This window comes from Typopeltis vanoorti, chromosome 16 (genome assembly GCF_054136105.1).
Source record: "Typopeltis vanoorti isolate ZY-2024b chromosome 16, IOZ_Tvanoo_1.0, whole genome shotgun sequence".
In the NCBI taxonomy this organism is placed as follows: Eukaryota; Metazoa; Arthropoda; class Arachnida; order Uropygi; family Thelyphonidae; genus Typopeltis; species Typopeltis vanoorti.
This window is the reverse complement of record NC_143564.1, coordinates 36,982,336-36,997,124: the sequence shown is the minus strand read 5'-3', so window position 1 is coordinate 36,997,124 and position 14,789 is coordinate 36,982,336. Positions and strand designations below refer to the sequence as shown.

Sequence of the window (14,789 nt, the reverse complement as noted above, 5' to 3'; positions counted from 1 at the left end):
TGGGCAATATAAACGCCAATCTCCCCCCGCCACACACACACACACGAGGCTTTTTTTTGTTCCTGTTTCCTGACCTCGTGGACGTTGACTCTCGGTCTCCGCCAGCGGAGAAGATTCTAGGCTGGCTGTGGAAGTTATGAGTCGTCTGCCGTAGCATGCGAGTTGGGGCTAGCTATTTCCTCAGACCAGAACAGCTATGCTATATCGTGCAACGGTAATCCAGATGTGTGCCTGCGATACTAGTGAAAGTCCTGAGCGGCACATAGCCTTTCCAATTCGAAGAATCTGGCCGTGCAGCTATTGTGTGTGACCCGGAGAATTGTAGACCTCAAAAGGAACCTTGATGTCCAGACAAGGCTGAAGAAAGATCTAAAAGTCATTCTAGGAACGGTAATGTAGAATGTCGTATTCTGATTTCCAGTTGAAAATTTATGTGCGAAATCTTTAGGACATTTTATGTAACGGACTTATGGTAAAGAACTTTAGGAACTATTCCAATTTTAGCATTGACTGTCCCTGGTTTGAGAAATGTTTCCCTCGAAGGGATTTGTATAAGAAATGATTGTGATATGTTGTGAAATATAACAAGTGACCACGTGAATGATAAAGGATAAGTTACAAAAGCTAGAAGTTTGTTAAATTATACATAGAAGTGGTCCAAGTAGTTTGTTCATGTATTGTAATGTTAATATTGAAATTGAGGTATTGCTAGCAGCACAATATAGTTAACCATGCATTTATATTTTCTCATGTATAATTTCTTGATTTAATAAATATGTTTCATAGCATTTGCCCCAGAGTCCAGCTTGTTATATGAATTCAAATAACCACTCATAAAATTACCATCGAACCTAGCGGGAGGGACCCACGAGTATAATTTGATATTTAGAGCCACGACTGCATACAAAGAGATAAAGGGAACACGAATTAGTTTATTTATTGTTGGAAGTTTATTACTGTGTATCACTCTGAAAGAGCCACCTTGGATAAGAGTCTCATCTATCCTCAGTATTGGCTGGTGCAGTTAAAATATAAATTTGTCAATATTTATCAGGTGAACTGTCTCAGAGGATATGTTTAATGGCAGCGTCCCATACTTGGACAAAGCCCTAATCATAAATTAAATTACACGTGACTAAACTTAAGAACGGCCTAAATTTAGCTTGTTTAAAGAAAGGGAAATTTATATGAGTGAGTAGGGTATACATAACTAACAAGATAAGATAAAGATATAAAGGTAATATAGTTAAAGAATATGCAAACCATATAAAGGATAGGTACATAACAATGGCATTCCACCCACCTAGTCGGGCAAACTTGGCGTAGTTTTTGTCTCTTAGTATATTTATCAATGTTGTCAACAAGGACGTCCTGTCTCTTAGGGATATTCAAGAAATTGTGTACCTTTTCAATTATGTTAATTCAATTTCTTATTTCAGTCACAGATACAACATTTCCAATTGCCAAATTCAAACTATGTGATGCACAATGAACATATAAAGCTTGTGGATATATAGCTGATATGCGAGATTGGACACCATTAAACTTTCCACTCATTGATGCGGCACCATCATAACCTTGCCCACGTAAATATGACAAATCGATGCCATAATTATTTAAGCTTTCTAATATTTTGTCGGATAAGTTTTTTCCTGTAGTGCTTGTTACAGGAACAAATTGTAAAAATTGTTCACAAACTTTGTTGTCATTTTCTTTGTCTATATACCTGGCACGCAAGGAAAGATGTTCAGTGGTAGAAATGTCGCAAGTTTCATCGGCAAGAATTGAAAAACATTTCGACGAATTCATTTTTTCGACCAAACGGTTAAAAATTATTTAATTACATGCATTTATAATTTGATTTTGTATGCTCCAGCTAATGTAGGTAATGTTTAAAATTTTCAGCCAAGTTTTTGTCACCCGCATCAATTCTCGTTCTTAACAAAGCTCAAAAATTGCCTTCATTGGCGATTGGCTCCTGTTCAAATGAAAATTCTCCATAATCATGATGTCCTCTCAAGATATATTTTGCCTACCACATAAAATTACTGTTTTTATAATCGCCTCTATTCATTTCCGATTAACTGCAGCTTGCGATGCACTATCGACATCAATTTGTCGATTGATTGGAATACATTTTCCATCTCGAATATTTTAGCCTTTCGTAAAGTCATTATATGATTTTTTTTTCTTCTTATGATTATTAAATTTTTCAATGGCTTTCTTCCAATTATTATAACCTTGTATAACTAACTGCCCAGGTACTTCAGATTTAGATTTTCCAACATTAGCAGGTGCAAAAAACACGCAATATTTACAGTACGCACTATTTTCAACTTGAGAGTACACAAGCCATGTAAATTTTTCAAACCATGTGTATTGAAAACTTGGTTGTGAATTGCAGCACAGGTTGCAGGAAAATTAAAATTTGGTTCTGGTTTCCACACCTTTTTCACAATATCTAAATTATTGTCAGAATTAAATGTTTGTTCTTTCAAAACTGCGATGTCGTGAAAATTATTAATAACTAAGGAAGTACTTTCTTCTGGATAATTCGATGGTTTTGTCAGACCTACGACTGGCGAAACTGAATCCAAATCGGTACTGACAATATTAATAGCGCCAACATTGCTACTAACATTTGAATCATCCTTTTTTGGATTTTTTGAAACAGTTCAATAAAATACTCTGCGTACGTTTTTCAGCCTTAATTTGAAAGACAAAATCCAAAAAACAAATTAAAATCTTTTACAAATTTAACTTCAAAATTTTAACTTTAACTTAACTTCAATGTTATTGAAGAATTTACGTACGGTAAGGTTACTCTTCAGAGATGGAAAGAAGTTTCAAGTTCGAGACATGCTTTTCAACAAACTCAATGCAAAATAGCAAAGAATACGAGTGTATTGCACATGACCTATAACAGCATCTGCAGTGATTCGCCAATACATGATACCTGTGATCCTCTCTGGCTCTGCCTGGACAGCTATAGGACAGCATTTCTCACCCTTTCAAAGCCCAAGGACAAGTAAAATGCCTAAAACAATTCTATGGACCACTAAGTTATGTAATTTTTTTAAAAACATATGTGGGGATTACCAACATTTGGGAAAAACTGTGCCCTTTATAACATAATAAATCTAAAAGCATGTTTTGAATATATATGGAAACATAATTAAACTTGGAAGTAAATGATTAAAAGTGCATCATCATCGAACAAAGTTTTAATTTTTTATTAAATAAATAAATAACATGATATAATTATTTACTATTTACTTTTAATGAGATGGATGAGCTTCTCAGCCTTGCAGAGTTGCTAGATATCTGGCTCAATATTGGTCAACATCAGTCAAAGATCGGAACACACTAAGACGAATTTTATATTTTGTTTTTATTTGAAGGAGCGATGAAAATCCTTTCTCACAAAGATAAGTTGTAGAAAACTGCATGATGATTTTCGATGCTTCTTCAGATAATTCAGAAAATTCACTTCTCAGTGAAAGCGAGATCCAGAATCGAGCCAAACCACGATCATGGAATTGCATTTTAAGCCCACTGTCAGCTAATTGAACTTGAAAGTTCAATTAGCTGTTCTTTTTTCGATAACGAAAGGTTGTTCTCATGACTGCAAGCCTAAAATGGATTGTGAACCCACAGAAATTTCTTATAAAAGTTATTCGAAAAATATGTTTTCAAATTCTGTTTCAGAGTTTTGAGGTGGACACAAATGCTTTCCAAGTGGTTAAATTCTAAACTAATAAGTTTTGGGACCCTATACAAAATAACCAATGGTATTTATCTTTTGAATACTATCCGGGGAAGCGCCAAACTTCTCTGTCCCTTTCATCACATGTTCGTAATTCAGGCTACTGTTGATATTGACTTTATATAACTATAAACAATTGTTGAATAATAACACAATAATATAGGCATAATTACCATAAAGGGAAAAAAGTCACAAAACAGAAAAATGTTCCTACAAAATAACCAATTGTATTTACCTTTGAATGAGATCCACTGGTCAAGTGTCCAGCAAGTCAGCAAATCTTTCCTTTTGTTCAGCGTATTAATATTATCGCATTGCAACTGATGGGAATTCTGTGAATTCGTTACAGACCTCTTTCTCTTCAGAAACTACACAAAAACTGTCATTACAAACTCGTTTTGTATTATCACTGTCATCCGAGCTATTTTTCCATTTAAAGAAGGTACCAATGTACTTATCCATAATTGAAATACCGTACTTTTAATATACCTCGCAAATGAAAAAAAGCTGAAACACGTTCAGAGCGGGGGATAGTAACTTGCTCCTGCGGCAAACAACATGCCCCCCCCCCGATAGCCACTATATTGCAGAGGCAAGAAAAACAAGTACTTTTATTATGTCATTGAATAAGGTACCAGCAGTCTGTGTAATATATTTCTCAACAAATAGTGCAGTTAGAGACAACTGGGATAAAAAACGACACTAATTAATGAATCGCATCCTTTCATACAGAAACTATTCTGTATAAACTCGAGCAAAACCATATGTTGCACCGGCAAACACAGTAGCTAACTAAAAACTATTGTTATTAATTAGATGTGTGCGAGTTCGCCTACCCCAAAGCAGCAATAAAGTTCAACCGAAGGTGTTAAAATTCATAAACGTGTTAAAACTAAGAAATATATATAGCGAATGTTGTTAGGGCAGTTTCACATATGGAATTCCGTTGAAGAGAGTTAACATTTCAACTCAACTGGCAGCTTGCTTTTATCTTTCAGCTGTGCGATTTCCTAAAAATATATAAATACTGGGGTTAACTCACAACACACTTTGTCTAAGTATTGCTTAGCACTTCTGAAGATATACTGAGCCTTGGTTGAAGGAGGAAACCCTTCAACAATAAAAATCAATAAACAACAAGCAATTGGTTGAAATGTGGTCATGTGGACAACACATGTTCACTTAAAATCTGACAAAACAGCAAGGGAAAGTGGAAGCAATAAAACCATATTGTTGTTCACTTAACCCACCCCTGATTTATTACTCGTCATTCTGCCGCTATTTTTATTTTATAAGTATCCATTTTATTTCAATAATTTTTACTTACTTATTCAATTTTAATTTGTTTTGTTTGGATAATTAAAATATATAGATTTATTTGGTTAATTTAAGTCTGCCTGTGGACCACCTGTCCCATTGTCGCGGACCACAGGTTGAGAAACACTGCTATAGGGTACTCTCACCTTATGTGACCACGTAATTCATAAGTAGTATAGAAATAGAAGACATGACACAACATAAATATAAAAAAACATAATTTTAATTAGGAAAAGTATTTTGGAAAATTTTGTAGTGTTTTTTTAACTTTTTCTTTTGGAGGGGGGGGCCAGGGCCCCTTGGCCATCTCTTTGGGTGCGCCACTGGTTGTAATATATTTGGTATGAAAATCATCAATAACAAGACATAGACACTGAAAATATCAACTGCATTGTGAATGGAGAACGTATAGAACAAGTAAAACATTTCAGCTATTTAGGCATAATTTTTAGTGAAGATGGTAAATAAAATGTGGAAACAGAAAACAGAATCAACAAAGCTGGAATGGTTGGAAGTCAATGGAATAAATTTATATGGAATAAGAGAGAAATCAGTCAAAACACTAAATTAGCTGTAAACCAGACCAATTTTAACTTATGGATCTGAGAGCTGGGTTAGAAATAAAACATTTGATCAAAAGCTAGAGACCACAGATATGCATGTCCTGAGAAAGATTAGGGGTGTGAATAGATGGCATCAATGGTAATATCATATTAAAAATGAGGATATTAAAAGAGAACTTGACATTGTTAGTATCCAGGAATGTGTTAGCAGAGCTAATCTCAGGTGGTATGGTCACTTAAACAGAATGGAAAAGGAAAGATTAGCAAAACAAGTGTTCTCTCCCAGGTTATCGGTCAAAAGACCTAGAGGAAGACCAAGATATAGGTGGATTGATACTGTAAAAAGTGCCTTAGAAGATAGAAATATAAGATCTGATAATGTTGGAGTCTTGACAGATTACAGATTGATTTGGAGAAAAATTGTAGATAGGAAGTTAGTAATAATGTAAGTTTATCATGTAGTACTATCATATCTTGCACACCCCTTGAAGATACATGTCAGGAATTTGATGATGACTTCCAGATGGGTTTATAAATACAACAGGTGCCCAAAATGTTTTCATATATGAGTATAAATGAAAGATGCCAAGAAATTATATCTTTAGTTTCATCCTTTATCGAAGTGTAAGTAAACAAAGTTTGCACATGAAGTATCTTCACGACTGGGCTACTTGTATATAGGGGCAAATGACTTCACATCAATTGCTTTAGTATACCATAATGCAAGGCACATACCCTTATGGACATGTATAATGCTATGTATTATGGGAAGGTCCACTATCCAGACTAGTTTCAATCTTTATTGAGGCCTCATCATTTATTGCTACACCCAGAATGGATAACAAGGTTGAAGTAATGCAGAAATCATATATTTCCAATATACAAGCGATCAAAGGGTATAACACCTTATTACTATGGATTGGAGATAGATGTTGAAAGTTTTTTCACTTGATCACACTATAAATTAAAGATGCCAAGAAATGATATTCTTGGTTTCATCCTTTATCCAAGACTTCTGCATTATTTCTGGATCTGGCTCCCACTGATGAGACCTCAATAAAGGTCGAAACTAGTCTGGATAGTGGCCCTTTCCATAATGCATAGCATTATACATGTGTGTGTGTGTAAGGATATGAGACTCACATTATGAGATACTAAGGCGATTGATGTAACATCATTAGTCCTATATATAAGTAGCCCAGTCATGAACATACATCCCGTGCAAACTTTGCTTACTTACACTTGGATAAAGTGTAAGTAAAAACAGGATGAAACTAAGAATATAATTTCTTGGCATCTTTAATTTATAGTATAACGAAGTGAAAAAGAATTCCGCATCGGTCTCCAATCCAGAGTATTTTATTAATAAAGTGTGAAATCTTTTCACTACTTTTACATGGGAAATATATGACTTCTACATTACTTCAACATTGGCATCTGTTCTGAATGTGGCTCCCACTGATGAGGCCTCAATAAAGGTTGAAACCAGTCTTTGGAGTGGCCCTTCCCATAATGCATAGTTATACATGCACATAAGAATATGTGAAAGCATAATGGGATACTATGGCAACTGATGTAAATTCATTAGCACCTACATACAATAATAAATTTAGTTTAATCCTTTATCCAAGTGTAAGCAAACAAAGTTTGTGCCTGAAATAATCTTCAGGACTGGGGTAAGGTAGTGCAACACCAGACAACTCTGAACAAAGGTGGACCAAGCTCTCATCACTCCTTGTCTCAGTATCTCCCATAATGCAAAGCACATCTCCTTGCAGACATGTACAGGGTGTTCGGGATAAATTTGACAGTTTCGTAAGGAAAAAGAAAATCTTCTTTGTATCTATTAAATTTAATGAATTGACAAAAAACATTACAGGCAGAGTTAATTACAATACTATCAACAAGATTTACTCAAAATAACCACCATTAGCATCGATCACAGCTTCAATCCTGCTTCGGAACCTCGAACAAGCTGATGCTACAGTCTCCCTGGGAAGGGCCGCAAAAACTGTTTTAATTTTATCCATTAACTGGGCTTTTGTATTACTGGAAGTGCGATTGGTGTCTTTTCAACTGCGCCCCATACAAAATAATCCATGGGGTTAAGGTCTGGGGAGTTTGGAGGCCAAACATTTGGACTGGTGAAGTCGTAGAAATTTTCAGACAACCATTTTTGACTTTTCCCAGAGGTGTGGCAAGGGGCCGAATCCTGCTGCCATACATACGGCCTACCATTGGCTACCCTTGTTATCCAGGGCTTGACTACAGTGTTTAGCAACTCCACGTAGCCATCTGAAGTCAACCTGAGGCCCTCTTGGAAAAAATGCGGAGGCATCACATTGCCTTCAGAGGATACACATCCGAAAACCATCACAGTTTGGGGAAATTTAGTCTGCATTACACGAGGAATGTCCTTTGTACTGTATGCAAGCCATCTGTTATTCTGCGTGTTGTGTTTTTGATCCTGGCAAAAGTTTTTCTCATCGGAAAAGAACCAGATTGTTTGTGGTTCCGCAGGATGTTTCACTTTGCTTAGAAGTTTCTTCGCGTTTATCAAACGTTTTTCACGGGCCTTTTCTGTAAGCAGCTGACCTTTGCGGCGCTTGTATGAGTAGTAGCGGAGGTCTTCATTGAGTGCAAGCTTCATAGTAGAGGCTGCAACATTCATTTCACGTGACAAAGCCCGAATTCCAATGCCAGGGATCTTCAACACCTGTTCCTGCAGATTTGCGAGGAATTCTGCTGTACGAACGCAATCAGATCGTCTGCTAGGGATCTTTCTTCTTGCTACATCCTCGTAGTCACCATTGCAAGTCTCTAGTTCATGCCTGATTGTTTTTACTGTATTCAGGGAGCATTGGGCAGCAGTCGAAATATCCTTATTTTGATGGCCGGCACGAATCATCATGATACAAGTTATTCTCTTCATTGATTCAGGTGGGTTCCAGCTATCCATCCTTTCTGACATCTTGTATATGAATGAAGAAGGGTCCAACCTTTTAAATGAAGAGAAATGTGTGTTAATACATGTAACTTACGGAAAAATATAATTAATTATAAATATGTCAAATTTATCCCGAACACCCTGTATACTGCTATGCATTAAGGGAAGGGCCACTAGATAGACCGGTTTCAACCTTTATTGAGGTCTTGTCAGTGGGAGGCAGCCCCAAACGTGGAAATACTAAGGCAGAGGCAATAGGAGAGGTCATGTTTACCTATAGGAGTTGCCAACAGGTGTACCACCTTGTTATTGAATTACTTTGGATTTAGAGAAAGATGTTGGAAGTTTATTTTTCACTTGGTTAGACTATAATAAATTTAGTTTAATCCTTTATCCAAGTGTGTGCAAACAAAGTTTGCGCCTGAAAGTATCTTCAGGACTGGGGTAAGGTAGTGCAACACCAGGCACTCCGAGCAAAGGTGGATCAAGCTCTCATCACTCCTTGTCTCAGTATCTCCCATAATGCAAAGCACATCTCCTTGCGGTCCCTATCTATATATATAAAACTATCTTCAGGACCCCAGTCCTGAAGATAGTTTTAGGTGCAAACATTATTTGCTTACACTTGGATAAAGGATTAAACTAAATTTATTATAGTCTAACCAAGTGAAAAATAAACTTCCAATATCTTTCTCTAAATCCAGAGTAATTCAATAACAAGGTGGTAACACCTGTTGGCAACTCCTATAGCATGACCTCTCCTATTGCTTTTGCCTTAGTATCTCCATGTTTGGGTCTGCCTCCCACTGATGAGATGAGAGGCTCTGCTTGGGGTAGGTTTTTGCCTGTCTCTGAGTAGTGCCACCACTGAGATTATGACTCTGTCTGGTGGTGGGGTGAGCCTGCCACTGGGTAGAGCCAGTGCTGAGAAGTTCTTCTCGGTGACAGGGTGAGTCTGTAACTGAGTGGAACAATGCTGAGTTGGGCGATCTTTTGGGATCGTCTAATTTTTAGAGAGGTCTTTACTTAAATACACCTCAATAAAGGTTGAAACCGGTCTGGGTAGTGGCCCTTCCCTTAATGCATAGCAGTATACATGTCTGCAAGGAGATGTGCTTTGCATTATGGGAGATACCGAGACAAGGAGTGATGAGAGCTTGGTCCACCTTTGCTCGGAGTTGCACTACCTTACCCCAGTCCTGAAGATAATTTCAGGTGCAAACTTTGCTTGCTTACACTTGGATAAAGGATTAAACTAAATTTATTATATCTATATACAAGTAGCCCACTCAAGAAGATACTTCAGGCGGTAAACTTTGTTTACTTGCACTTGGATAAGGGATGAAACCAAGAATCTAATTTCTTGGTATCTTTAAAGTATAGCATAACCAAGTGGAAAAAACTTTTAATTTCATATAAAAGAGTTTGCAATTCATTATAATACATATCCTCTAATGAACTGCAAGCTTTCTTCTTAAGTATGTATAAGGCCATGCATTATAGTTAAATCACTACCCCAGACAAGTTTTAACATTTATTGAGATCTCGTCAGTGGCAGCTAAGCCTATGGGGACACCATACCAAGAGCTACCTAGATAGTAAAAGACCCTATATTGGAAAAAAAATAACACACACACACACACAATAATAATAATAATTAAAGTTCACTGAAGTAACAAACTTTACATTTAAGGAAATGATCTTTATGTAACATAAGTTACCTTCGTTTCCATCCTCCACTTTCTTCTTCAGCAAAAACCACCAGTGACAGATGTAAACACAGATCTTGTTTCTTAAAAAAAAAGAGAAGTGTGTGTGTGTATATATATATATTTCAAACAAACTCATTTTTATATACGAGGGTGGTTCCATAAGTTTCCGGCCTGATTAACTTTTAGAGGTGATAGAAAACAGCTGTGTCACTTTTCAACATTATCTCCCTTTGCTTCAACACACTTTTCACATCTTTGAAGTAATTTCTATGCTCTTGAAAAAATAGTCTGTACTTTTGTCTGCAAAATAGCCTAAAACTGCAACTTTCACTTCATTACCATCTGCAAATTTTCTTCCTCGAAGGTCTTTCTTAGGTTTCAAGAAGAGGTAGCAGTCAGTCGGTGCTAGATCTGGGCTGTAGGGCGAGTGTTCAATCTCCTGGAAGCCATAGTCCTTCAACAACAATAGCCGTATGAACTGGAGCATTGTCGTGATGCAGGTGAACACCATGATTTTACATTCATCATCACTTCTCCTTTATGGCATCATGCAGTTTGTGCAGGAGTGAAGCATAATATTCTGCATTCACGATAGTAATCTTTTCCTTAAAGTCAATCAAGACAATTCCCCGGAATTCCCCGGCAATCCCAAAAGATTACTGCCATGATGATCTTCTTGGTTGATTGAGTGACCTCAGCTTTTTTTTTTTGTCGGTGCTTCACCTGGTTTGCACCACTCCATGGATGCCCTTTTGGAAAGAAGATCATAATAAAAGACCATAATTTCATCTCCAGTGACATGGATTCCAGCACTTCAGGTCACACAATGCTCCTTCTGAATTGAAGAGAGAAGTAGAAGCACCCACCTTACAATGACCTTCATCATGTGAAGCTTCTCGTGAATGATGCAAAAGACAGTTGTTATAGAAAGCCCCACCTTGCTGAGATTTCTTTGAACTTCAACCATCTATCACTGAGCAGTTACTCCTTGATTAGTCCATTCTTTCATGGTGGAATATGAAGGAGAAGCTTCCCCATTAAAACCATTCAATTGCTATTTGATAGCACTTGGAAAACACCCTTCTTTGGTGAAAAACTATCACAGCACGGCATGCAATTATTAACATTACAGCCACAGTGTGCCACGTTAGTCAAACAAGTGCCTCCAACTGAATGAAGTAGGTAGAGAGTTGAAACTAGTACTAGGATGCTATCTGTCCCACACTGCGTTTTAAAATTGGAGCAAATGTATGTCAGGCCGTAAACTTTAACCTACCTCTATATATATATATATATATATATATATAAAACAAAATTTCAAACAAACTCATTTCCTTTACTTAGTAAAATGTTGAAGAAGTTGATTACAGATCATGATAATCTAATTGTTCATTAAAACTCCTAGGCTGCTATGTTTCATCAAAAATTCCAATCAGATACATACTGAAAGTCAAAGGGTACAGTTTAAAATTATTTTGAAAATGTAGTATTTAGAATACATTAAAAGGCTACATGAATAAATCCATTAATATAGTGAATAGGAGATGCACAGAGTGATAATATTAAACAGATTTGAGGTTTCTACTTGTTAAATATGGAATCTGGTCCAGTTATTGAAACAAGTAATTAGTGAGTATGGAGGAGGGAGTAATAAAAGCATGTATATAATGAATTTAATGCATAGAATGTAAATTTATTACAGCAATTTAGTTAGAAAATCCTGCCAATGCATACTGGATTTATTTAGAAGTATACAATCTTGTGCATAAAGTAAAGAGTTGAGATTAACATCTGCAATTTTGATATCAGATTTAATGCTGCTTTCCTTCCGTGTGTTGAGACTTAAGTGCTGTGCACAATTCATGTTGGAGATTTAATGGAATAATTATCAGCACTGAGAAAGGATTAAAAATAATTTTAATACTTCCAATATTTTGTCACTGTCACAGAGACATCTTCAGGGATTACAAAAAACTTTTTGTAACAACACACACACACACAAAAGCAATACAGTAGTGAATGAAACTAAAGTCCTATCTAGGTGGTGCACCCTCTATGGGCATTTGCAGGTGGCCTAGGATGTAAAGAGGGATCTCTAATAATTAATGTTTCCCAAATTTTGGGAAGTTTAACGCAACCGTATTTGTTTAAATTAGGTCGATTCCTGAGTGCCGATGCAGATTCAAAAAACAGTCTCTTTTGAATTTACTATGGTGGAGCATGGTTGTCAATCTGGCCTTGCAGACCATGTTTTGGATACTTCCCACAGGATCTCCTGGAAAAAAACGACCATGCTCCACCATAGTAAATTCAAAAGAGAAAGACTGTTTTTTGAATCTGCATCGGTACTCAGGAATCGACCTAATTTAAACAAATACGGTTGCATTAAACTTCCCAAAATTTGGGAAACATGAATTATTAGAGATCCCTCTTTACATCCTAGGCCACCTGCAAATGCCCATAGAGGGCACACCACCTAGACAGGACTTTAGTTTCATTCACTACTGTATTGCTTTTGTGTGTGTGTTGTTACAAAAAGTTTTTGTAATCCCTGAAGATGTCTGTGACAGAGACGAAATATTGGAAGTATTAAAATTATTTTTAATCCTTCTCAGTGCTGATAATTATTCCATTAAACCTCCAAAATGAAGGCAGCTTTCCTTCATAATGTGATTCATATAGATGATGAATATTAACAGTGGAGATAAGGTGCATCCTTGTCTCATACCTGAACTGAAATGAAACCATCTTCCCATCTCTTCTTCAATTGTAACTGTTGATTTACAATGCAGATATAGACTGTGTATTGCTTGAAAACTGTTTAAAATGCTATAATTATATAATGCACCATTTCGAACAGCTATTTTCCTGGCACCTTGTCATACCTTTCTAGAACTACAAAACTTAAATACAGATTCTTGTGATATTTCCATGATTTCTCTCTATTTGTCATAAAGTGACCATCTGATCCCTTCAACCTCTATTTGACCTAAATCCAGCTTGCTCTTCTCAAAATTTCCTTTCCACAATTTTTCTTTGCTTTTTCTCAAATATACTTGCATACATCTTATAAGGAGCACTCAGTAGGGAAGTTTCTCTATAATTCTCACATTCAGTTTTATTTCCAGTTTTGCAGATGGATACTAAGGGCTCTGCTCCAATCATATGGAATTAGACACTCTGGCCATGCCTTCTGAATTAAGCTGCACTGACTATAAAACTTTTATACCTTCATATTTGAGCATTTCTGTTCAAATATCATCTACTCCAGAATCCTTTCCACATTTCAGGTTTTTGATTTTTTTTTCTTTTCCACCTAAAGTATTGATATGTATTCCTGAATGCATTATTCCAGCTGCCTTACTACATTTCAAATTTTTGATGTCATTTTCCACCTCAATTAGTGATATGAATTCCTGAATGCATTCCACTCATGTATTTTCTACTGCTGTGATGTCACTGATCCTTTCATTTAGCAATTTTTCAAAGTAATTACCTTGGACATCTAGAATATCTTTATCTTCATTGTTCATGTCGTCTTTATCATCTTTGATTCCTCATACAGTATATTCTTTCCTCCTTTTAATCTTTTTTTTTCTTCAAAATCCTCCAGAATATTTTTCACCTGTCTGATATGTTTTAGGCTCTTACATTATTTTGCATTCTTATGTTTCCTCTGTATTCTCTCAGAGCACATCAGGACTTGCATCCTAGGAACTTTTGATATGCCTTCTTTTCCCTGACTACCTCATTAACTTCAAGTTCACCAAGAAGTCCTGATTTTTCTACCTTTGCAGAAAAGCTCACCTCATGCCTCTCTGGCTGAATCAGTTACTATCTTCTTCTTCTGGGTCTGCCAATGAGTCTCTGATTTTTGGTTCTTGTTTTCAAACCCTTTATAGCTCATCTCTGAAAGCTGATAAACCTTGTTTTTCTTTTTAAAACTTTCTTACACACTTTTCTTTTCAAAATGATATTCATTCATGTCTAAGTTTCTGTAGCAGAAAACTAGGTACACAGTAAAATGAAAATAAATAATTTACTAGCTAAAATGAATAATTTACAAGCTGATATTTTTCTACCTCAAGCTAGCATCATCAGAGGCAGTTTAACAATACATAGTAAAGGCATATAACAAAATCATCTGGATAAAAAGGAAGGTGACAGTGGCACTCTTTGTGGCAATTCCTGTTGTTAATGCTGACAAGTAGATAGGGCTGTGTGCCAAAACCTATGTAAAATCATATCAGTTCTGTTAAAGTTAACTGGTTTCTGTAGAACTTGTGCTGCTTAAATCAGTCCCTCCGATTTAAACTGAGATTTGTTAAGTAGCCTGGCTTTCTTCCATCTGACGAAGTGGTCTTTCTCTAAGGCATGTTGAGCTATTCCACTTTTTAGTTGTCCAATCTGATATATTTTTAAGTTCTTTTTTCCTGACCAAGATAGTCAGCCTTGTCTGTCCAAAATATTAAGTTCCACATTGG

General features: G+C 36.2%; 1 protein-coding gene across 1 annotated transcript in view; it reads right to left on the bottom strand.

Moving 5' to 3' along the window:
- The window catches only part of Vps36 (vacuolar protein sorting 36), a 211,821-nt gene that overhangs the window by 170,511 nt on the left and 26,521 nt on the right, over positions 1 to 14,789 (bottom strand). The window contains exon 3 of the mRNA XM_090406161.1: positions 10,315 to 10,385. Coding sequence (XP_090262287.1) covers positions 10,315 to 10,385 — 71 coding nt within the window. The remainder of the gene's footprint in view (positions 1 to 10,314; positions 10,386 to 14,789) is intronic.